Below are 26,110 nucleotides of genomic sequence, written 5' to 3' on the forward strand. Positions count from 1 at the left end.
CTTAACCCAGTTACGATTATAACCCAGTCACGGTCATAACTCAGCCACAAACTTAGCCCGGTCACGATCATAACGCAGTCGCAATAATAAAGCATTCACGGTCATAACCCATTCATGATCATTGTGACTGATCACAACCCAGTCACAATCTAAACCTAATAACGACCATAACCCGATCACGATTATAACCCTGTCACAAAAATGGCCCAGTCATAATCATAACTCAGTCACGACCATAACCCAGTCACAATAATACCTCAGTCACGTTCATAACCCAATGACGGTCATAACCCAGTCACGATCATAACCCAGACACGATCATAAAGCCGTCGCGATCATGTCCCAGTCTTCATTCCCAGCTTAATGTTGGCCGTCGTCGTATAAATGAAATATTCTTGAGTAGGACGTAAACTCCAGTCAAATAAATAAATAAATAAATAAATAAATCGTAACACAGTCACCATCGTAACACAGTCACCATCGTAACACATTCATCATCATTTTATCTTTCATTACCAAACATCTAATTTCATACCAGATACGATATTTGCGACAATCGATCCTTGCTTTCTGTTTGCCATGCCCTTTTGAAGGCTCTCTCAGTCACATGTAAGGCCGTTCACTCATATTCACGTTGCGAATCCGTCAGATGTATGGTACATAGCTGTGATCTGTACGTGATGTAGCCCAGGATCAGGTCAGTATACCCTGCCTGCTGTGGATACACCAAGTCGAATTGTCTATCTATACATACTATGTGCCAGTGGAAAAGTAATGGCGGTTATACAGCCATCTATATTGCTCTCAGTCCCAAATCTGTCTGGGTACAGATGAAAAAAAATACATAATAAGGATGATGGAGATGATTGCATCAAAAAACAATGCCAACTGTTACATGTACCCGGATTTGATGTGTATGCAAATTCGACAGCGCAAAAAATGTGAATTCGTACTTAGACCGAGATTTATGTCGTGATGAAGCGTGTTATATGTGGCATAACTGTTTTGCTTTTGAAGAGGTCGGTTTATGTAAGAGTTAACCAGGACAGCAAAATGAACTTCATGTCGTACAAAAGACCTAAAGACTATATCCCTTTGGGCCCTGTTTTTTAAGGCATACAAACATCCTTTGAGACTTTTGTGGACAATATTCCAGATCTGAGACTTGTTTTATGTTGAGCAATAGTGCACGTTTGAGACCTGCTTGTTCAACGTGGGCAATATTCGTCGTATGGTTGTTGTATGATTGTTTATAGTGGTTTTATTTGTTTATGTACTGATTGTTGATATAGGTTTAAGACCAGGTTGTTTCTAATCGTTTTCCTCGTTTGATTGTTGATTGTTGGTGGCGGGCAATATTACCCTCTGAGGTCTCATAGGTTGTGCTGAGTAATAATGTACGTTTGAGATCTGAATGGTGTACGGTAGGCAATATCTCGTGCTTGGGACCTGACTGTTTAACGTGGACAATATTTCTCGTTTTACTACCTTGTTACTTAGAGTGGGCGATATTCCATAATTAATTTGTGCATGATCATCTACATATTACTCATGATTAACATGTAATGTTATATGTCTATATAGTAAGTAAAGCTAATATTTAAATAAAGTTCCTTATTTCATTTATTTATTTTTGATCGGTGTTTTACGCCTTACTCTAGAATATTTCACTTATACGAAGGCGGCCAGCTGTACTTGAACTCACAGTTGACACGTTAACCACCTCGGTCATCGAGGCCCCCGTAAGTTACCTATTTTAGGTTGTGTCTGAGGGCAACTATATAAAACTCACAAAAAGACTGATGCCTTTGTTCGGCACAGAATGTCAAAACTACATATATTAATCGACGTTTCTTTATGACATCGTCCGATGATCATATCAAGTCATCGCGACCTAACCCACTGTCTCCATTCTCTGTCTAGCTATGGGGTCAGTGTTTATAGAAACATCAAATAGCTAACAGTTGACGAGCTTAGCAACTTTTCCCTTGCGTGTGCTACGGCAGTTAATCGTCATGTAGCGTAATTAGAGGACTGTTGGTCATTTCGTGTACGGTGTAGTTAACGATAATCAAAACCTAATGGGGAGTACCTTCTCGTGTATGTTGTTTCCGTCATAGGAGAAAACTGATCTCAGGCTCTACCTTTGCTTCAAAGGTTTTGTATTTCCTGCCGAAAACCTAGCCTGTAGATAAGCCATTGTTATGGTGACGTATGTCTCAATACGTTGAATGGAGGCATATCAGGAAGAACGGTTTCTAAAAGTATTCGGAACCGTGAGCTAGTGAATGAAATATGTATAGCTTAGCCAGAAAAACGTAATCAGAGATTGGGTATAAAGTACACTAATTAACAAGTGGCATTCGCCACAAATAATGGAAGCCTCTTCCATCCTCAGTTATGAGGAGTATGGAAGTGTTGGTAGAAAACTGAGGTTGTTGAAGCCTCAACAGTCGTTGAAATCTACACTGCCAATGTTTTTCGAGCTAGGTTTTACAGTGATTTACACTAAATTCGACGGTTGCGACGATGGTAGTATTATTTAATAAGCGAATTGAAGTTTATAGAAATCTCATGATAAACAAGCTTTTGAAGGACACGCATTGATAACCACTGTATCTAAACTGCCCATTATCTCTCATTATGCAACAGGGCAAACATCGTGGGCACACATGAATGAACTCAAGTAATGATACATTTTGAACCTGTGTGATCAGATGACGAACATAAAGGAGCAATATGTGTGCTAAGTGAAGGAACGGCCATTAAAACCTTTTTTTAAGATATTACTTTGCCACGCACATATGCGTGAACATGATGACAATTTATCACGTTCTCCCTTCTTGTCCTGATGTTTTGTGCCAACGAAAGCAATTCCTTCCTAATTGAGCTCCACAATTTCGCTTTTTAACCGTTTCATCATCAAGCGAATGTGGACGTTTTGCAGTTCACTTTGTATGAATTTTTTTCTTCCTTTTCTTCCGGTCTAGGATATGTTTTTCCTCTGCTCAGTGCAGCATTCACCGATCAACTTTCCCTCCAGTAGACCTACATATGCCTGATTGCCACCGCAATTTTCGGACACGCCTCGGCCTATATGTCGGATTCTTTTCAATACAGTTTTGTATTTGTGACTGAAAGTAACTGCAATTTTTGGACACGCTTACTAACACATTGTATAAAACGCTTGAGAGGAATGCTTTTGACATTATTGATATTCATTCATAATACCAGTAATGGATGCACAAAGCCAGTAATCGCAACACCTATAAATAAAATAACGCCAAACACACACACATCACAAAAGAACTAAGCATGTACACAGGCATATATAAAGTAGGAAATTAGAATGGAATTATATAAGATGTTGGGAAGTATTCAACAGTTTTCATTTATGCCTGTGCGTGAAATTTCATAAGTATCCAAATCGTGTACATTGCTAAAGTTTATTAGTTGAAGTCAATCAAATCTATGTGTCTCAGGTGTGCTTTAATTGAAACTGGTATTTGTGCACAACGTGGTGATTTTATTCAACACGATGTATATACAACCCTGATTAACCTGTCACATACTGGAGTCAGTGAAGGCATTGCTACTCAGTTTGCTTCGTTCATTTATCTTCTCGTTTTTAGAGGCCCTTACATTCTGTTGAAGTGCACAAAACAATGTGTGTCATTTGTTCTTTTAAAGACTTATGAGTTAAAATTTTACATGTTCCCAACATGCAACCACCATCGATTGTGCAACCAATCAGAAAGGCTCTGTTATGATAGCGAAGGTAAATATATCCTGCGTTAGAAGCTTTCAGTTTGGCTGTCAAGTCTACTGGCGCCTCATTCGTTGGCCTGGTGCCCGGGATGTCGAGGTTGTTTGCACTCCGTGACCTCGTCTGTCCTGTCTACAACCAGTGAAGACAAGCATGGAATAATATGACGGAACATACTCAGTGAGAGTAGTGCGCCTTGAACATTCCTGCTCAGTTATTAATTAACGTATTATAATCAAACAATTCATACTTTTCAGTCGACCTTTTCATAAAACCTCTCGCCCCATAGAGTTAACTCTATGTATCTTCGGCTTTTCTTTTACATAAACATGGATCAAGACATTTCTAGGTTCTCACGGCGCGTTCAAGGTAATATAGCATAATCATTTTGTAAAGATATCCTCATAGTTTCAGTGTTTAAAACAGGAAAATACAGCTCAATTAATTTCCACGTTTCTAGTTGACTAAGATCCAACGCTACCTCCTCTCGGTAAAACATGTATTTTAGTGGATAACAGTGTAAACGTATGTTTCATAAACGGCCATGGTACAAACACTTACTCTTTAGCGTATTTTAGTGGATAACAGTGTAAACGTATGTTTCATAAACGGCCATGGTACAAACACTTACTCTTTAGCCATGTTAGCTCTGGCTTTGAGCACGCTTCTTCCTTCGCCGATATAGGTTAATATCACGGCTAAGTCCACTCAGATTGTCTGTTAGTTAGTTTAAACCCATCAAAACGATCTAGCTGTACAGAAGCACACACCAGATAAGGAAGCTTACGGACCGTAGGAGGAGCGTACGATCTTTAAAAACACTCCTTACCAAAGTAGGTTTGGCTCCTGACAGGTTAACCTAGGCGAAGGAAAGTACACGTAACACCGACAACATTCAAACACGCCAAAATGCAATAGAATAGGGGAGTTTCGAGTTCGAGCTCTCTTGTAGTTAAAGGTAAAAACAGTCGTACTGTATCAAGCGACTTGTGAATATGTTAGGCAACCTTTGTTGACATTTGTTTACCATTCACTTATCTCACATGTTCCAGATGACACCTTTTTCCTTTAGAAACTGCTCATGTCCACAAATGTTTAACTCTTCAATTATTTCCATCTTTCCTCTACTACAAATAACTTTTCCTGAAAGTTTTTCCAGATGCCCATGGTATAATTCATGCGATCAATAATAGTTGCCTAACATTTCTGACATGTAACATGACACAGTAGGACTTTGTTTACCTTGAATGATAGAAGAGTTCTAACTCGAAACTCTGCTATTGATTATATTTTAGGAAGCGGACCACACATGTAGCGTATGTTATCTCAACAGATATTGGGCTTTTTGGCAGTCAAAACTCTCTGTAATGGCCAATATACAACATACCAGTGATTACAGTGCTGCTTAGTTGATAGCTATAAGATCGATGCCACCATGAGGATGGCCTCAAACTGACAATGCATCTATGGTTCTTAACACTATCTCTTCCCGTCCAGTGATTACAGCTTTCCTTTACACAGGTCAACAAGTTATTTTCCATACCAAATATTTTGAATCCGATAAACATCTGCTTGAGCAGTTCTTTGTCGATGACTTGCCTTCCAACAGTATTGCGTACACCTTAAACCAAATAGGCGTTCTTATCAATAAGAGCAAAACAACGTTTAACACAAACCACAAAGAACTCTAAGAAAGTATATAAAGTACGAAATTAGGACGGATTCGTGCAAAGAGACGCACGTAGTCAACAGTTTTTTCGATGATGGAAAGATGTCAGGAATGTTCAGAACGACGAAAATAAAGAAAACATCCAAAAGGTGAATCATTCTAGTTTATAGTTTGTCGGAAATCAATATATGTATCTCAGTTGCGCTTTGATTGTAATAGTTCATATGTCCAACTTGGCGATATAATTCAACGCGCTGAATATACAGCCCTTGGACCAAGGTTAAGCGGAATTAGACACAACATGGCGCAGAGTACCAGAGATTCTGGACACTCTGTCAATATTGACTTACAAGATAATTATACTCAGTGTAAAACTTAAGAATCTTACAGAGAAGGCGTTTCAAGGTATAACGTGGACACAGCCGTTTTTGCAGTGATAACTTGAATAAAATCCCCACATAACAACACAAGATCTAACAAAGGTCACGAAGCCAGGACCATTTGGTACATTGTTGTCTAGCATTGTTGTAAGGATAATTTGCAATCTCGAAAAGTCTTCTTGGAAAGTTCGTCAGTTACTTGCTAAATCTGAAACACTATAGAATCGGGAGTAAAACCAAGGTGTGATAAATAGTCGTACATATCCGGTGAAATCCGTAGCCTCTTGCCAAATTAATACGTCAGATAGCATTTAATTCTGTTCTTGTGAATGCGTAAATTGTGGTAACTTGGGCGTCCCCGAGCACGATGGTGGACGCAGAGTTGGTTGACAAAAGTACTGTGATGATAACTGCAATTTATTGGACGTCACTATTCCAGAATTACTCAACGTGTGAAAGGCCGATGGTTACTTCGGGTAACCAACACATTTATCTCCATCGTATAATTCAAATATTCTACAACACATCCCTATCAATTTATCATTCAATTAATGATTCAGTGGTTTGTTGTTTTGGAAACTGGACTGGCGAATATTGACCCGGAACGTCCATTTATGTTGACGGCTAGCATGTGAATGTATAATTTGACGCTTAGATCCATGTATATGAGGCATGCGCACATGTATGACTTCTGTCCACTTACATAACATAGCTTCGTTGTGATAGATACTTAACTACTTGAATGTCAAGCCTGAGCGCCCAGAAACCGCGTACCACAGCTATCAGAATTAGATATGTCCTTTCAACGCTTAGGATTGGCTGTGTTAACAACATAAAGTTTAAATAGGAGCGGTTTACCAGAACGGAAGTGCATCTTGAAATAGCCCAAGTAGATGACTTGGTAACTCCTAGACAAGCCTTCCTCTTTAGTCTCTTTCTTTTGATACGTTGCAACATGAGAAAGAAGATTGTGCTTTTCTTTATTGACTTGCAGGAGACTGTGGCATCGATTGAGGTTCAGGTGGAGCGCCTCCTGAGAAAGATAATCAGGAGGGCATTGTATGAAAACATTACAGTAACCAACAGCAGTAGGCTCCATGCTGTCAGGTCCCTGCTGCGAGGATAGCCTGCGCTGTGCAACAAACAGCCCATGACCTTCCAGCTAATGGGGAAAAAGTGTCAAATGAGAGTTGCATTAGATCCACTGCTCTCCATGCGCCGAAGCTCGTAAACTTTACGCTCCGCCCGCTTTTCCTCTATTCCTCACAAACTCCTTGCACGCATTCTCACTGCTCTTTCACGGCACTACCTAACATGGAGTGGAAACCATAGCATTTCCATAATAGCCAAGCTAGACTGACATGTTTATTTTATGTACTCTTCAGCTTAAGTTGCACATTTTCCTGACAGGCTGAGGCCATACAATGGGAACTACATAAGCAAAGTACGAGACACCCAACGCCAGTGTCACTAAAAAAAAAAACATTCATCAGATGAAACTTTAGCATTGCTCCTTAGTCAGACAGCAGCGCGGGTTGATGGGAACTGATCTTTCATCTTATCTGAGCACAAGTGCTTACTCTTTCAAGCATTAATGGTCTGGATCTAAGAAAAAATATCGCAATTCTGTTTTGTGTGTGTGGAAATGGCGAAATCAGCGCAATGCCTTACTTTACACTGCAGAAATTTTATTTTACTGCTACCTTTTTTTTCTGAACACGAGGGACTACAAAGGTCGCCTTGGATGAAGAAATTTTCATTTTGCCGACCGTCCCTGGAGCAGAGAGCGATGTGTGAGTAGAATGCTAGAAACCCTAAGGTCGATTGTGTTATCATGAGCGAAACCGCTAAGGACAGACCGTGTCGTTTGTTACTTTACGCTGACAGGATGTCGTTACTGGCAAATTGTCAGCAGACCAAGGGCTCAGTGCGGAAGACCCCAACCAGGCGAATTGATGCCATTTCAATATGTCACTTTTACTCACCGTTCCTTTGTAGATGTTGATTAGTATAACTACACCGAAACTAAAGAGGGCTAATGGAGGAGAATCCAAGACATTATTTCCCCATATCTGATGGTTGACCACGTTCCTTCAGTGGGTGGCATTAGTTGAACCGTATTTATAAGCACGCAGTCTCAGTCTGAGATGAAAAACTGAGAATAAACCTAGAATATTTGACCTCAAAACGTAAAAATTCTGGTGGACGTACATATTTATACATATACATATCCGTTGCTGACATAGCTTAAACTTGCTGCCGGAAACGTCGATTTACATGACAGATTAATGGTATTTAAAGACTTTAACCGTTTGTAGCAAAGGAATACATCTCTTTGAATCAGTGAATGTTGTTTTGTTACAAGTTTCAAGTATAAAAATAATGTTGATTTCTGTACAGCATCCAATATTTCGAATTCTAAACAAACTAACTCGACCTCTGGTGAAGTTCACTGACGAATAGGGACGACATTTAAGAGAGAATATCAAGGACTCTTTTGATCGGTCAATATCAGTCGACGGAGAGGGGAACGACCAATTCATTCTTACACAGAATCGACCCCACTCATTTCCTTAAGACTGAGACAACAGCATTCTTCATGGCCATCTTGTTTTTAGCAAATAAATAGTTCCGCCCATGCGCCGTGTCACTTTGTTCACATCCTTAAATTGGAAAAATATGATCGTGTATTTGGACGCTCGCGTTTCGACGTAAATACGACTTACTCAGTGAGAACAGAATTCTACGTGTTCCTACCAACTTGGATTCTCTTCTGCTACATAATGCATAAATTTATTTATTTATTTATGCATTTATTTGATTGATATTTTACACCGTACTAAAGAATACATGTACTTTTATTGTTGAGGAGATCCCCTCGTGGTTATAGAGCTTTGGGAAATTCTCATTAAACAAATTAAAGAATTACAATACTTTACTTATACGACGACGATCAGCAGTTTTTTCGGAAGCAATCAGGCAGAGCTTGAAGAAAACCCACGATCATCCACAGATTGTTAGGAAAACTTCCTACGTGCAGGAAGCTGGCATGGGGGGGGCTTGAGCTTACGGCAATCGTATTGGTGAGAGGTTGTTGGCTCACTGTGCTGCGATTTAATGCTAAAGCACAGTTTTTATAAGGGCATATATGGTCTACGAATAACAAGTGGTTTACCTTCATAGGTTAATGACTTGAAAGTTTCAATCACCTAGAATCTCATCAAGATGTTCACAATGCCACAAGGCTAACAATACCTCTGCCACCTGAACTATAGTTGTTACCAGTTTCACTTCTATTTTGTCAGCTTGGCTCAAAAAAGCTACAAAATCTGAACAAGAGGCTGTGATGATCGTATTTAAATTTAGATTGTTGTTCATAGCCTTGCAATGATTTACGTATACGATCTGGTTTAATTTACACATGCAATTCTTCACAGTTCCAATGCGTCTAAAGTACTAAAAAGTATTACAGAAAACCAGGAATTTGACAAGGTTTGTATACCGCCTTAATTCGTATATTTATTTACCTGACATTTTTCGCCCCATATTTCAGAATATTCCACTTTTTTTAGCTGGGAGCAACGGAAAGTCTGATAAAGTATGCAGACAATTAACAGTGAGTTTTAGCCGGCAAGGTGCCATCCGGAGATGGATTCGAGCACGCGCCATTGCTTGCTTGGCTTACAAGAGTTCTCCATTATTTGAGCTCCATGACTAAGCATGAACATCACAAAGTATCAGCTTTCCGTTCTCGGCTTTAATACGTCGATTCATTCCTGTGATTTAATCCATTTCTGTTTTTTTTTCCCGCTCCACAACTACGTAATTAGGTTTGAAATTATATATTTGTCCAACAATACATTTACCATGCAACTGATCATATATCATATGACTTATTTTTTTTTATTACGAATTCTATACGAGCTAATCACATATGTTATACATCAAAGTAACAAACTGAATACAACAGGATAACATTTTACATCATTGTGCATGTTATAGGTAAAGAATATCGATCAAAATTCCGATGAGATTTGGTTCTGCGTCACTTACAGACATGGTGCACACACAATGGACACCTCAGGGATGCGTTGAAAAATGTTTAAACTGTCACAGACATTTTCTTTTGGATTATATTTATTTACTTATTTGATTGGTGTTTTACGCTGTACTCAAGAATATTTCACTTATACGACGGCGGCCAGCATTATGGTGAGAGGAATCCGGGCACAGCCCGGCGGAAACCCACGGCCATCCGCAGGTTGGTGGAAGACCTTCCCACGTACGGCCGGAGAGGAAGCCAGCATGAGCTGGACATGAGCTCACAGCGACCGCATTGGTGAGAGACTCCTGTTTCATTACAATGCGCTAACCGACTGAGCCACGCAGCCCCCACCCCCCCCCCCCCCCCCCCACCCCACCTTTCAGATTATATGTTACAAAACCAAATATTTATCGGTACCTCAACTATACTTTTGGTCAGTTTTGGCGTAAACAGTTCTATGGAAAAATAACGCCAATTATTGATCGATACAAATATAGGTATGCAGATCGCTTCGTTCACTCGTTATTTTTCTCTTGTTATTTTACCAAAGCACAAAAACGAATGTTGTCACCAATTTGAATGATATTCACAGGGTAACTGTTAGTGAATGGATCACCTACGTACGGCCAGATTATGTCAGTGAGATATTTGTATGTTCCCGTGCTTTAGGGCATTTTTGCGGGTGCTAACTCAATTTCGTCGACATGTTATGGTTTCCCGCAAGCTTCGCCGAAAGTTATCGGATAACAGGGCGTAAAGAATTGGATTTAGGCCACTGTTTAGATAAAGGATAACAAATGAGAGCGGCGGGAAGAGGCGACTGATTGACGTCGTTTCTGTGGACGTCGCCCAGTTCTGCATGAGCTTTAGAACATGGTATGGTAAGACACACATAGCGAACGAACCTACCACGGCGACCAGAAGTCTTATAACCTTCTTCCGTGCTGTCAAAGCACTGTGCCGCGTCCTTTGTGACCTGGGCGCCTTGATTCCGGATATCCGTTGACTCTGGGAACTGCCGCGCTTCCTTTTCCCCATTACAGATGTTTCCGTTTCGGTATTATCCACGGATAAACTATCAGGAATGCTGACCATGGTTTCTGCGCTTGTCGGAGACTGCTCATTGATTCTTTCCAGAGACTGGTCCATGGACATATCCATGTCGTCGGCACAGTCGGCCAATTCGTCAAGTCGGTCACATTTTGTCTCGCAGTCGTCGTCAGACAGGTAATCATTGTCACTTTCCATCGAGAAACTGCGAACCTTATAAGCAGCCCATCGTTTAGTTCTGTCCAAGAAGCCGCCTAATCTGGAATGTCCTCCCCAGCGCCGTTGTCTGTTGGCTCGTTTTGACGCCTCGAAGGACACCGTGTTATGGTTTTCCGGAGATCGCAAAACTATTCCACCTGATCTTCTTGACGACGGCTTTGGGCTGGCTCCGCGTTTGCTGAATGAAACTTTCGTCGGGAAAGTAAGTCTTTGACTGCCAGCGTTTCTAGAAATTTGAGAGCCATGAGCGGATCGTTTCCGAATAGAGGCGTTCAAGTTCATTTGACTGCTGCTTCGCCATAACGCAATAGATATTCGGGTGTACATGAAGGACATTAACATCAGGGGTAAAATGTACCAAACAATGAAATTGGCCGTGTGGTATGCTCTTTGATCAATCAACTGCATGGTCAAAAAACAGTAGACAACACTGCCGTCCGGGCTGGGAAAATCCACCGTGTCGAATATAACGAGTGCTGGTACGTTATAAACAGCCGACACAAACCAAATAAGCACCAGTGACACTTTGAGTCGGCGGACTGTAATGAGCCTCTGGGCTTTGAGGGGATGCATGATGGCGATGTAGCGTTCCATAGAAATCACAGTCAGCAGCGAGATGGAGGCCGTGTAGCTCATCTGGTGAACGAAGTAGTATACCTTACACATTACCTAAAAGAAAAAGTGATATTTTGAAATCATCAATGTACGTGACAATACTGAACACATTAACAGCAAAAACTTTTTAATAAAAATCTCTCTCAGATTAATATTTCTTTTTAAAGAAATACTTTTTCATTTAAACTTTATTTTTGTATTTTTTTTGTAACTCTGCTACAAGCTCGACCCCATCTTTGCATTACTTATGTAGGGTTTGTTTTCATTACGTGACCACGATGATTCTGAAATGATGAGATGGCACTGAGTGCTCTAAGCCATTTAATACAAACAAATATATCCTGACATAATTTAACATCTCATAATTTATCCGACCAACCTTCCACGAGGCGAGCACCCAACCTCGCATGATACAAAACAATAAAATGCCGTGATACAACTGATCATGCCCTACCCCGAATCGATGGGAGAAATAATCCCCCGTAACACGAGAAATCAATTCACCCAACTGCCCAGTAGGAAAGGAGAAATAACATTCGAGGTCAGCTTCCAGGAAGTTTCGTTGCATCTGTATTGTCAGCGCTACAAACTTGTTCATAGATTAGATCATTGATTATCTAGTGCGATTTATTTTTGGTTGGTTTTGTACGCCCTATTCAAGAACATCTCACTAATACGACGGCGGCCATAATTAAGGAATCAGACAGAGCATGGGAGAAACCCATGACCATCCGCAGGTTGCTGGTACAGGTGCAAACGTGTGTACGAGTTAAGGAATCCATTGTGTTCAGATATGTCCAATCCTTTTGAAAAACTTACCGAAACTTTGTTTACTGTCAATTTTTCTATCTAAAGTTAGTGGAATAAACGTTCAGGGCTTTCAGTCATGCCGGCTGAACAGCTCTACACACGCTCATTTAAGGCAAGAAACAGGACATTTCAGAACAGGTACTAAAAATTGTTCACCAATCAAGACAGTATGAAAATGGAAACGCTATTTCCTGGGATTATCTGAAAAGCGTTTTTATATATTTTAATCCAAATACGCCATCAATAATTTCCGATGTCATTATCTAGCATTCCATACTAAGTAAGCCCAAACAAATGTCGTATAGTTGACATATTTGATGAGTTGTAAACTTGCAGTTAATGAGAATCTGGTGTTATCTACATACCCGTCCAAGGAACCATGTCGTGGACAGGAAGGTACAGAGCTTTGGAATTACGCAGAAGAGCCCCACACAGAGGTCAGCCACTGCAAGGTTTGCCAGGAAGAAATTCGTTCTCGATCTCATCCGTGTGTTCCGCAGTATCACCAACAGAACGACCACGTTTCCTGTGATAAAAAGAAAAATCAAAACGAGAATCAGTGCACTGCTGTCGTTATTTCTAATTAAGAAAGTTTAACAGTAACGTTTTTTTTTAGTTTTTAAATCTGAAAATTGAGATTCACATAGTGGTACATTCCATGCTTAATATCATGAGACAAATGTGTCATAAGAGAGGTTTCGCATGTGTACATCTGCAAATTAAGACGTGGACAGCAAATCAGCAGTTTCTTCGTGTGTGGACGCAGAGGGTTGCCCTTATCTTATTCCTATCGATATGTGTACACTGTTGTTACAAACACATTTGTACATTTATCTTAAGTGACATCTGTAAGATTGATCGTCAAGATAAATTTTCACACAGAGTAAGCATAAAAAGGGACAGGGAATTGCACTGTGCATTGAATAAAATCCTAAGACCAATCCTTTCAGCAGCTGAAGCTGACAAGATTGTGTCCTAAGGTTTATGAGAACCTATTGACTGGAACAGGCTTTGCATCATTTCACGAAGATCACACATATATATCACTCAGCTTTATATTTCACTAAAAGGCCAGACATATCATGTCTGGCCCACTAAGGTAAGCCGACAAAAACAATATGACTGGATTAAATAATTTACATTGTTGTGCAACCCCCCAAGACCAGGAATAAACCAGCACTCTATGCAAGAAAAACCTGCACTCACGAGGCAAGAAAACCACCCATTCATGAGGCAAGGAGCCGAAAAGTTGAGGCGAGAAATCGGCTTCTCGCCTGAAATTGTTGCCTTGTCCTACTCATGTTGTGGCCTTGGTCGCCTCTTCTTGTGGACTTTTCCTGCCTTTTGTGGGGATTCACAAAATGATACATTTTCATTTGATATTTTTTCCCTGTCTTATTTCACTATAATTAGTGGACTAGTATAATTAGTGGACTACATTTACTACTCTCATATCTCCGTGGTAAAACTGCTTAATTTCCGTAATTTTAATCTTACTTATTCACAAGCCTTATCCTGATACTGACCTATCCAGTTTTTGTGATCTCTTTTTTCACTTTTTTTAATGATAAAGAATGGTATTTAATGGTGTTTAACGAATGAGTCCTTGTGAGGATTCCATAAAAGTCGTTTCAGGCTTAACTTAAGATATTTAGTTTGTGTTACTGAAAGTTAACATTAGGACATATATGTCTTAATATAGCATTGAATGAGCCGGACAAAATTTTAATTTCCATTAGCCTAAATTACGCTTTATTACGCTAAAATTTTGTCCTGAGTCAGAAATGTGGATTCCAGAACACCTCCTCCAAGAGACCAAGAGAAGGGATTTTCTACAGTCACTAAGTGACGAAACAGCGAATATCTACACTTCCTCTCATAGGAAAACAGACCAAGGATACAGGTTTGTCGTAGCTGGGAGATGGTGTTGAAAAAAAAACACCCAGTTGTTCTGAGATGGTATTTTCTACATCAAGTAATGGGTCTGGAAGCCACAACATGGGATTCTGACTGGCTGAACTAATTTCTGCCACCTTGCATTAGTAGTTTCCATGGTATTTTCTATTCAACCATCTCCATCTATTGTCCAGCTGACGTATTTAAGGGAAAATGGTAGGCTTCATAATTGAAAAAACTGTAGATGGAAAGAATGGTATGACTATATTGATTTTCGGGTTTCTTAACATGCCAGTCAATACATAATAAATAGCTGTTTGTAACGTTTAACTAATGTTTTATTGTGGGTGATATTTAGGGCCTGTCATCTATTTACTGTTCAACAAACATGTTGTTTAACGAAAGCTGTGGATTTAAGAAACCGTTAGATCCGATTCCCTTCTGGAATAAGATGGTAAGAAATAGTTTAACATGGCCTCGTATTACATAGCATATCGACGTGTAAAATGGAATAATTTCAGTTAGACATGACAGACCAACGGAAAAAAGTAATGTTGATTTACCTTGGATTCCTCACAAGATTGCATTTCATAAAATGTCTGAATATGTGCACAATACTTTTCAAGATTTTGTATCAGGGAAAAGCAAAAGAACTTACAAAGAACTACCCGAGTTGGTTTACCTGTTTTAGGTTTAAAATACCTACTTTTCAGTATATTTGATTTTACTGTTTGTACATTTACACTTTGAGAAAGCATGAGGTGATGCCTTTGTTGCAACGCAAGTGACAGTTAATTTACAGAGAGCTATTTATCTACAGACAAATTCTCTGAAGCCGAAACTGCCAGCCAATTTTACTGTGAAATACAAGATTATTTATTACAGTGTAAGTTACGTAATAAAGCTATGATTGATTGTTTTGGGGTTTTTTTTGTCAGTTGTTTTTTTTTTTCGTGTGTAACACCGTGTTCAAGACAATATCATTTGCTTGACTGTGGTAAGATCAGATAGGGGGAACGGAAGTGCCCGGGACGTCACAAAACATTTTTCTCTGGGTTTCTGTAGGAAATCATCATTTTCCACAGAAACACCAATTAAACAAAGCTCAACAAATTATATCAGCTGTAAGAGGGAGAGCATTGTATCAAATTAGTACTTGATCTTCGTCAGATATCAAAATCTCCACCCCATCCCATCGCCCCATCCCCCGAAGAGAAAATCTAATCGATCAGAGATTTGCTGACTGGTATGTGAGGCAGCAGTCTAGAAATGTCAAGTCAATTTAATGTGTCCATTTCGACAAAGAAGCCAATTATTTCTATATACCCGGTCAGCTATTGATCATCCTGTTAAAATAACCGGTGTAGCAAAAGGAGCGTGGTCCGTGTGCCAGGAAGATTGGTGACAAGCAAGATAATAGATCACACATCCATCACGGACGTTTTCTCAACACGACCAACCAACAAATACAGTCAACAAGTGAATCCCGAAGGTGAAAGTCGAGTTCTGTTACTAAGACAAATTAATATGGTGTCTGTCCTTTTAACATTTCGTTTCAGGCAAAATATCATGTACATATAATGGCTGATTAGACAAGAGAATCTTTATTTTCATTCATTTGATTAGAGCTTTACGCCGTGCTCAATAATATTTCAGTTATACGACGGCCGAAAGAATTTTATGGTGGAAGGAAACCGGGTAGAGACTGCTGGATTCCTCTCCGGCCGTACGTGGAGCGGTCTGGCAGCAACCTGCGGATGGTCGTGGGTTTCCGCCGGGCTCTGCCCGGTGTCCTCCCACCATAATGCTGGCCGCCGTCGTATTAGTGATATTGTTCTTGAGTACGGCGTAAAACACCCATCAAATAAATAAATAAATAAATAAAACAATTAAATAAAACGTTGACATTATACAATGAAAATCGAATATACCGGACAAGCGGCCGCAGCTGTAGTACAGAAGTACTGCACTTATCCAAACCATATGTAACTTACTGTAGTAAACTGCAATAGCTGAAATGGGTTTTAATATCTTCGCTGAAATAAAGCACAGTGTGCATGAGCGCTCTCTGTTATTAAAGTACGTTGTCGCTCTGCTCGCATTATGCTCACAAGAGCTGTAACGTACACTATTTCCTGTCACGGGTTCAGCATGATTTACACTGACCCGCTCAATAGCTGAGGCCGAGAACGGGGCCAGAGATATTCCAACAGCATGTATGAGCCTCATATTTGCTCGAAGCCTTACTTACACTCTCATATCAGAAATATGTAACATTATTTGTGTAAATTATGTTCAGTAGCTATATTTCCCAATCTCAAAGGATTTCGGTTCACTAGATCTAAAAAATATCAATAATTTATGTTTTGACATAACGAATCTGGTTGGTACTTAGGTTTTGTCATCGGCCAGACGGGCAGGGAAACGCCAATGCCTCAAAGTCGTCCTATAAGGAGCAGCAATTAAATTTGTTTTAAGAGAGGTTGGTAGCTTTTGAAAATGTCGAAAAGGCAATAGCGGATATTCTTACCGTATGACCTATATTTGACTTAGGTCGCAGATCATGCCAAGCAAATGTGTCTAAGGCGTGAGTATACGATTGTTGTTATAAAATGGCTGTTGTATGATTTATTTATTTATTTATTTGATTGGTGTTTTACGCCGTACTCAAGAATATTTCACTTATACGACGGCGGTCAGCATTATGGTGGGTAGCCAGCATGAACTGGACTTGAACTCACAGAGACCGCATTGAGAGGCTCCTGGGTCATTATGCTGCGCTAGCGCGCTAACCAACTGAGCCACGGATGCCCCGCTGTTGTATGAAGATGGACTCCTAATAAGTTATTTTAGAATACATAGAATTGAGAAGCTGTTTGCCTATTTTCTAGTAATTGTCAGTTTCAATTACTGCCAAAAATTTATTGTTTGAAATTATCTGCATATTAAAATTATTAACACAAACTTTGTTGACAAGCTTACAGTCCAGTAACTAAATTATTTCTTTAATTGTATTGCTGCAAAGAGTTTTTTTTTTGACTGAACTGACAAATATTTGCATAGCTCGAATGTTGGATGAAGACACTCCGTTGACTACAGCGCCTGATATGATTGTAGCTGAAATGAGCTCTTTTTCTACATCTCTGATGAGATTAACGTTCTGGAGACGCCTGATGTCTAAAAGACGGCTCTGTAATGTAGACTGACTCTTAAACCTTGGCTATTTAACAAAAAAGTAAAAGCCTCGCTATTTCAGACGAAATCCTACGAAATGGAATTGAACTAATGACTACAATACAGCGGAAAGAAGCCCCAGATCTCTCATCACATGTCATGGTAATGGAGGGGAAGAGAACCTGATATTTGCCTGTTAATAGCTCAGGCTAGCCCAGTTCACCTTAATCACGTAGCGGCCATAACGTCCAGTGTGGTCTGACAAAAGCCTCTTCTCTTCCGCAACCGTTGCAATGTTTATTGGATATGGCCCCCACGACAATCTAGTCTTCTGGAAAATGTCGTGGGTAATGGATTTGGAAAGCTGATTGGGCTGATTGTCTAGAAGCTCTCCCTGACAAAGCCAACACCGTTCAGCGTGTCCCCAAGCTTTGGCTCAAGTTAAACCTTGGTTGAGCACGACCCAAGACGTAATAAATTAGAGACGGCAACTTATATGGTATACAACATTCCTAATGGCTCCTTGTCTTCATAGAAATCTGCTAAATTCGATATAAAATCCGAAGAATATATACATATATGGTGTACATGATACTTAAATGATCGTTTTACTATTTGACTCATCACTATGTCAGTTCGTTAGAACAATATCTCTTACGTATAGCATCGGGTCTACGCTGGCTATGTTTTCTGCAACGTTGCTTTCGTCATAGCGAACCTCTTGCTTGCTCCACTGACGTTTAAAGTTAGAAGTTTGACAGCACGAGGTCCTCTGGTTTTCTCCAAGTTGCATCGTAAAGATAACAAAAACTTAAAATCTTAACCACCAAATAAATAAACAAATATATATATATTGAATTTATCATGCAGAAAAGAATGTTTCAATAAAAAGATCGGTGTTAGCGTTAACCTTTTTTTTCTACCGGAATGCTTCCCAAATCATTTGCTGTCAAAAAACAAGTATCAACCATTTTTGCTTCCCGGTGTAATTCTTCTCACAGATGACACCCGCGCAGTTGTTATTTGTTATGTAAAGGAGAGTAAATTCTTTCTTTCCGTTGCTTAGAAGCACGTAATAATGACATGTGTATTCTTCAACAAGTGATATCTCGACAATTATATTTGATGAAGGTGATATAAAAGACACCAACAAGGCGTTGACAGTCGCGTGTGTCTGATAAGTGCACAGCTTTTCTCGGCATTTCCCTATTGGTCGCTTAGGTGAATGTCTGATAGGATGTTTGATAGTTTTTGTTCTGTACGAATATCTCCTTTCATGAGGAAACCGAAAACAATTATCTATTAATCAGTGAAGCCAAGGCCATTCCAATGATCTGACACATGCCTACGCCCTTGGGATTTTGCCAGAATAACCTCTGTCACGATTACCCGCCATTGTTTCCGACGGCCAGATTCACACCGTATCATGAACAACAAGAGGAAGTTGTTTGACAGGAAAATCGACACGACTTGTGAATGCGCATCTACAACGACAAATCTAAACTAACATCGAACGTTGCAGGGAACCGAGCTAATGGAGTCAGGTAAAACATTCCATTAGGGTCAATAAAGCGGTAACCTATAATCTGTTAGGCTGTCAGTGCTCCGGTTCTCCAGATTTCTGCTGCGGAAGTTGTAAATTATCGCTTGGCGTGATAGCAAAGTATCACCACATAAATATATTTGCTTAACTCTTTAAGTCTGAAACATGTTTGCTACATGTACCAGAGGCGATTACCATTACTGTGTCGCAGGTTTCATCCCAGAGCATTGTGTATAACACTACGCTTGCGATTTCTAACATTTTCCATATACTATTACATTTCAAAAATCACACTGCATTATGTAAGTGGGCATTACAGTGTCTTTACTCAAACGCTACGAACGATATAGTGTTTACACTATCTTTGCCGCACGGTTCTTCTTGTGGCAGAAAGGAACAACAACGCGTTTCCACTACATATTAAATGTTAGTGAGCTTCAAGTGGATTTAATGCATTTCTTAACGCTTACAGTACTTCCTATTACTCTGGTGTGCACCTTTGCCCCACCGTTTACCTTTTGTCTGATCTTATCTAAAGAAAACGGTGAAATCAGAATATCAATAATCCTGTCCGCAATACCATGCTTGATATTTCATAGTTTTCATTTCTTTAAATTTCCATATTTCTTGAAACTCACTGATCATATTCAAAATTTTCGGTGCAACGTTCAATATTTCTATGTGTAAAGTTCGTGTTCCAAGGCAAACTGTGTACCAGTGAATCGTGAGCTGTTCTTCGATCTGTTCTGACCTGTCTTCTCCGTCTATATCGGAAGTTATTTCCCTGGAGTGGCGCCACCCTGATTGTCTTAATTAATATTTGCCTTATGATAGAATATTGATTGAATTGGGGGATGTATTTACTGGTTGCCTAACCCGAATTAGCCGTTCCCTGCCAGTAAAGCTTTTTCAGGGCCTAAGTCAACATAGAGCTTTGAACACAGATAAGTGTTTGTTAGTGGGCGCAGCTTCCTGGCTGCCGCTCCTCGGGGAATGGTGAACACGGTCATTGATTAATTCCCAGGAACACCTCTGATATCACGTTGCGAATGCTTGCCTGAAACCAGAGGCTTAAGACAACGTCATGAGGCTCGATTCCAACTCCATAACATCCACAGAGTCGCTCGCAGCGGGTGCGTCTTAAGGACAAGCAGATTCATTGGGGAAGGGGAGAGTTCTTAGCTTATACAGGGGGTGGCGGGAGACAGGGATAAAAGGAATGATTTTACACAGGATACAGAAATAACCCATTTTCAAAATGAGAAATTGCTCCACGTGTGCCCCCGTGTTGTTGCGTAAACTCTCAGAAATGTCCGGAAATTGACGGAAACACCCACGCAGGAGGTAGCTGACATGTTAAGATGAAGGCAGACCCCCCACACTAAACTTGTTACTGGCTGAATCATGGTAAAGCTACATATAAGGCCTTAATAAATAAAGGCCTTATAAATAAGGTTTTATAATGCCTTAAGGATGGATTCCACCTGAAACCGGAATGTAGAGATTTAGTCAACGCATAACCAAGAAAGTTAAAACGAAAGTACATGTATATCAACATCAAACAGACCGGAAGTGCAATAGCGACAGTGGATTCTAACTGATCTTCGCTACATAGCCTTTACTCCATGATCAGGGGCCTCTTAGACCAAGTGATTGTAGGTTAAGCTGATTGTGACTACATTGGCACCATATATTTTTAACACGTTTCTCCGTAATAGTTAAAATAAACTTAGCCTGCGATCACTTTGTGCACGCGGCCTGGCTTTTTTTTTTTTTTACTTGTTTGTTTGTTTGTTTTTTTATGGCTGAGGGAGTTAGCACGCAAGCGCGGCGCATTGACACAGGAGCCTCTCACCGATGCAACTATAAGTCGGAAGGTCTGCCGTCGTATAAGTAAAATTTGGTCTTTAGATAAGTGAAATATTCTTGAGTACGGCGTAATGCACCAATCAAATAAATAAATAAATGTAAGCTTCCCTAGAATTACAGGTCTCTAACGTAATCGCCTTTTAGAAAAGCATTTGTGCTGCGGTTGAAACGCTCCACTGGCAAACTGATCAAATGTACCTGATATTCTCGTCCTGTACAAAAGGTAAACCCGTGACAGCGTACTATTCTCTTCTATAAACAAGGTAAACCCGTAGCAGTGTAATATTCTCTTCTATACACAAGGTAAACCCGTGAGAGTGTAATATGTTCCCTGTGTTCCCAAGGTAAACTTGCAACATAGTAATATTCTCTTCTGTACACAAGGTAAACCCGAGATGATGTTATATTCTGTTCTGTACACAAGGTAAATACGGGATGATGTTATATTGTTCTGTATACAAATTAAACCCGTTATTATGTTATATTCTCTTCTGAACACAAGGTAAACCGGTGGCGATATTATATTCTCTCCTGTAAACAAGGTAAGCCCGTGCCATTGTTATATTCTCTTATGTACACAAGGAAAGCTCATGACAGCATACTGTTCTCCTCAGCATAACCTGTGACAGTGTTACATTCTCCCTGGACATACCTTAATCCCTGATAGTATAATATTCTATGAGACAGGGCTTTTTGACATCGTGTGATTCGGATGAGACATCTATGGAATAAAAAATACAGGGTTACGTGCGCCTAGTCTTAAATGGGGATGCTCACTGCTACGTTTTGCTATTGCTCTGGGCAGTGCGAAGCACCTGACAGAGATTACGTGTCAAAGCGATCGTGTTTAACTCCATATATCTGGCGCAGCACATAAGGGTAATGGACGTGCACGTTTTTTGTCTTGCCACTTTAGGCGTGGGTCGTGTCTTGTATAATGTGTAAAAAGCGTGTGTTTTCTATTAGCGTATTGTGTTAGAGTCTATATACGCTGAAGTAAGATCAATACACAGAAAATCCATTACAAAAACACACATCCAAGTTTCCAATTATATAACTGTACAACATATAAATAATATTTTTAAATAATATGTATATATATATATATGCATGTACTGAAAGAGTCACCTTTCAAAGACGCGAAGCCACATTATTGTCAACGTGCGGTGGGGGTGGGATGTGGTGGTCTAGCAGTGGCAGGGTTGATCTGAGAGTCAGTCTCAGACAACACTACGGCGGGAAACAAGCCATGATCAAAGCTGTCATCGTCTGTCATCTCCCACGGACAACACGTCTAAGTACAGCTACGAATTATGATATCAAAACTTCAATACGGTTTAGTTCTCTTTGTTTCCATTTTTTCTCGTCAGATGGGAATAATGTTTAATTTACAGGAAACACGGTTTGAAATATGTGAAAGGTCTGCTTTATGTATATTCATACTGCCTTCAAAGTTTACATGCAAGCAACATATTTCTTGGCACACTCATGATGTTACGAACAAAAATCGAAATTGTGCAATAGCTTTGTATGCCACACTCTAAAGTGGTTGACCCGTGTAAAAGGATGGGATGTAAACAAACGTGACAGACCTGCCCGTGTTAGGATTTCAAACATCTGATCCACTGACCTGATCAACAGACAGACAGAGTAATTTACAGAGCTACATGTCGCAGTTAAAATGATACCAAGAAACGTATCCTTTTCTGTACCGCGAGGTTCGTTCCAATACGCAGTCTTATTATGGACGACTTCTGTGTAACATGTCCGTCAGCAATCACACAAGTAATGAACGATTAGTATGTGACATGTCCATCAGCAATCGCACAGTAAGGAACGATTTGTGTGTAACATGTCCATCAGCAAATCGCACAAGTAATGATTGATTTCTGTGTAACATGTCCATCAGCAATCACACAAGTAATGAACGATTAGTATGTGACATGTCCATCAGCAATCGCACAGTAAGGAACGATTTGTGTGTAACATGTCCATCGGCAAATCGCACAAGTAATGATTGATTTCTGTGTAACATGTCCATCAGCAATCACACAAGGAATGAACGATTTCTGTAACATGTCCACCAGCAGTCACACAAGGAATGAACGATTTGTGTGTAACATGTCCATCAGCAATCGCACAATTTATTTATTGATTTAATTGGTGATTTACGCCGTACTCAAGAATATTTCACTTATATGACGCTAGTAAGCGTCTCGGCTATGGAGGCACACACAAGTAATGAACGACAAGTGTGTAACGTATGCATGAGCAATCGTACAAGTAATAAACGATTTGTGGGTAACATGTCCATCAGTAATCACACAAGTACTGAACGATTTGTGTGTAACATGTCTATCAGCGATCCCACAAGTAATGAACGGTTTGTGTGTTACCTGTTCATCATCAATCGCACAGTAATGAACGATTTCTTTGTAACATGTCCATCTGCAACCACACAAGTAGTGAACGATTTTTGAGTGACATGTCCATCAGCAATCACATAATGAATGAACGATTTATGTATAACATGTCCATCAGCAATTACACAAGTAATGAACGATTTGTGTGTAACATGGTCATCAGCAATCGCACAAATTATGGACGATTTCTGTGTATCATGTCCATCATCAGTCACGCCGGTAATGAACGATTTATGCCTGAAATGTGCATCAGCAATCACTCAAGTAGTGAATGATTTGTGTGTGACATGTCCATCAGCAATCACACAAGTATTGAACGATTTATACGTGGGTTGTCCATCAGTAATCACACAAGGAATGAACGATTTATGCGTGACATGTGCATCAGTAATCAAACGAGGAATGAACGATTTCTGTAACATGCCCATCAGCAATCACACAAGGAATGAACGATTTATGCGTGACTTGTCCATCAGCAATCACACAAGTAATAGCTATTTATGGGTGACAGGTCCATCAGCAAGCACACAAGTAATGAACAATTTGTGTGTAACATGTCCATCAGCTGTCGCACAGTAATGAACGATTTATGCATGACATGTCCATCAGCAACCACACAAGTAGTGAACGATTTATGCGTGACATGTCCATCAGAAATCATACAAGTAATGAACGATTTGTCTGTGATATACCCATTGACTGTCACACAAGTAATGAACGATTTATGCGTGACATGTCCATCAACAATGACCTTATTGCATCAGTGTATGATGACCAGCCCAGTGTCATGGGTTATGTATACATGAATATACCAATCTTCTGGCTTTAACCCAATATTTATCTGACACTTTATCCAACATTTTATGGTAGCAGTGATACATTTGCTTGTTCAGGGGTAGGAGGCATATAGTTCCATTCTAGATTCTGTATCATTATTTTTACAAACAATGGATTATCACTTCCCCAAGTCAGCCTTGGTTTATTTCGCAGGGTACTCAGTGGATTTCACTAATGGAATCATCACTCATCACGTTAGAGCTATCTTAACTTGTTGGGCTAAAGGTTTACCTAGACCAGGTAAGTGGGGTTAGTGTACTTAAGAATTTCACAGGTCACCGAAGTAAGTGTACATACTTAGACATGTAGATTGTGTTGTTCAACAGGTTTTCTCATTTGCCATCTAAATGGCAAATTTTCCCGGACAATACTGAAGTGTGAGTGTTCTAGGTAACTCCATACTGTATACAGCCAGTCAGGGCAACGGGTTGGCCGACAAGTGCCCATTTTAATGAGTGCCCTGAAATTCAACACACAGCAAATATGCGATGATCGTGTCTCATGGTACGGAGCATAGCTTAAACTTGGGCGTGCTGCAAGACATGCTGGGTTGCCCTGAGAATGTGTTTGAAAAACAGGCAACACGAATTCAGAACTGAGTGCATATCACCTACTGGCTAGTCTGCGCTGTTTCAGAATAATTAGCAAAATGGCACCCACAATCTCTTCCGGATGGAAGACAGCGAATACGATCAGAGGAAATCTTTTCTGTTTGATGTCCAAAAAAAAGTCTGGGTGACTTATAAAAACAGGCCATAATATAAAAAATTGTGTTGAGAAATTTTATTTCAACCCACATGTCAAGCTAAAGGCAATAATTATACTCCTTTTAGTCCGAAAAACATAGCGAATTGTTCTTTTAACTAGAGCAGAGTTCCGTGTGAATCTTGCAGCGGGAAAACGCTAAATTACACCACTGCGCATGCGATGTCGCCGAAAGAGTATGGATAAGTACAGGTAGAATTACAGAAGGGAATGGTATATTCTATATTGTATATATTATATGTTCTATATTGGGGCGTATTTAGTTCTAAGAAAGAAATAAATGACAGATATGTTCATTTCTTGAACAAAACCTTAGATTAACAAATCAAATTGAAAGAATTCATTACCAGCTTATTTTCTCCCTATCTATGGCACACACGACGTCTGATTTATTCTTATTTTTTGTAGGAATATGGTGGAGAAAAATCCAATACCATTGACCAGGCATACTGACAAAACCTCGACTGTATTTGTGAGATTTGAACGTACGACCTTACGGTTCAGAAGACTACACCTTTTGACTGAGCCAACCAAGGCTCTGGTAATTTTTATGATGTTTCCTCCTTGGTAATAATCAAACTGTACACAGTTCAAGTTAAATTATAGTTTGTCTGTGCATGTGATGAAAACGGGTGACTAACGGAGTGTGTCGAACGAGGGCCTGTGGGCCTGCCGTGGGAATAACCTGAGCGTAAGGCTTCCACAGGCTAGCAATTAGCACGCAATCTGAGACGAGTTCTGTTTGTGAACGCGTCTCGCAGATGTGTATTGATTTGGCACTGACCAGTCCCTCGGTAACATCATCACAGCTAGTTTTATATATTACAAATATTTGAATGGGTCGAATGGTCAACGGCTGCAATTAACCTCGCAGATCAGCAATATTTCATTCGATTGTGCGTGGATGATCCAGGAAAGTTCCTTGTATTCTTTTGTCTTTTTTCTCCCCACGGGCATTACACACGAAACATTACCAATAAACCCATAATGTCCAGGCGTAAGTAGCTGGTCCACATTAGAAGAGCTTAGTTTCCTTGAAGCTCGCTACA

The 26,110-nt window shown here is 39.9% G+C and overlaps 1 protein-coding gene across 1 annotated transcript in view; it reads right to left on the bottom strand.

Annotated features, from left to right (window-relative positions):
* Window positions 1–10,387: 10,387 nt before the first annotated feature.
* LOC135470844 (trissin receptor-like) overlaps window positions 10,388–26,110 on the bottom strand; it is a 57,862-nt gene continuing 42,139 nt past the window's right edge. The window contains exons 2-3 of the mRNA XM_064749891.1: window positions 12,920–13,080; window positions 10,388–11,798 (exon numbers count right to left, since the gene is read on the bottom strand). Coding sequence (XP_064605961.1) covers window positions 10,551–11,798; window positions 12,920–13,080 — 1,409 coding nt within the window. The 3' untranslated portion in view covers window positions 10,388–10,550. The remainder of the gene's footprint in view (window positions 11,799–12,919; window positions 13,081–26,110) is intronic.

The sequence above is a fragment of the Liolophura sinensis genome, chromosome 7 (assembly GCF_032854445.1).
Source record: "Liolophura sinensis isolate JHLJ2023 chromosome 7, CUHK_Ljap_v2, whole genome shotgun sequence".
Lineage (NCBI taxonomy): Eukaryota > Metazoa > Mollusca > Polyplacophora > Chitonida > Chitonidae > Liolophura > Liolophura sinensis.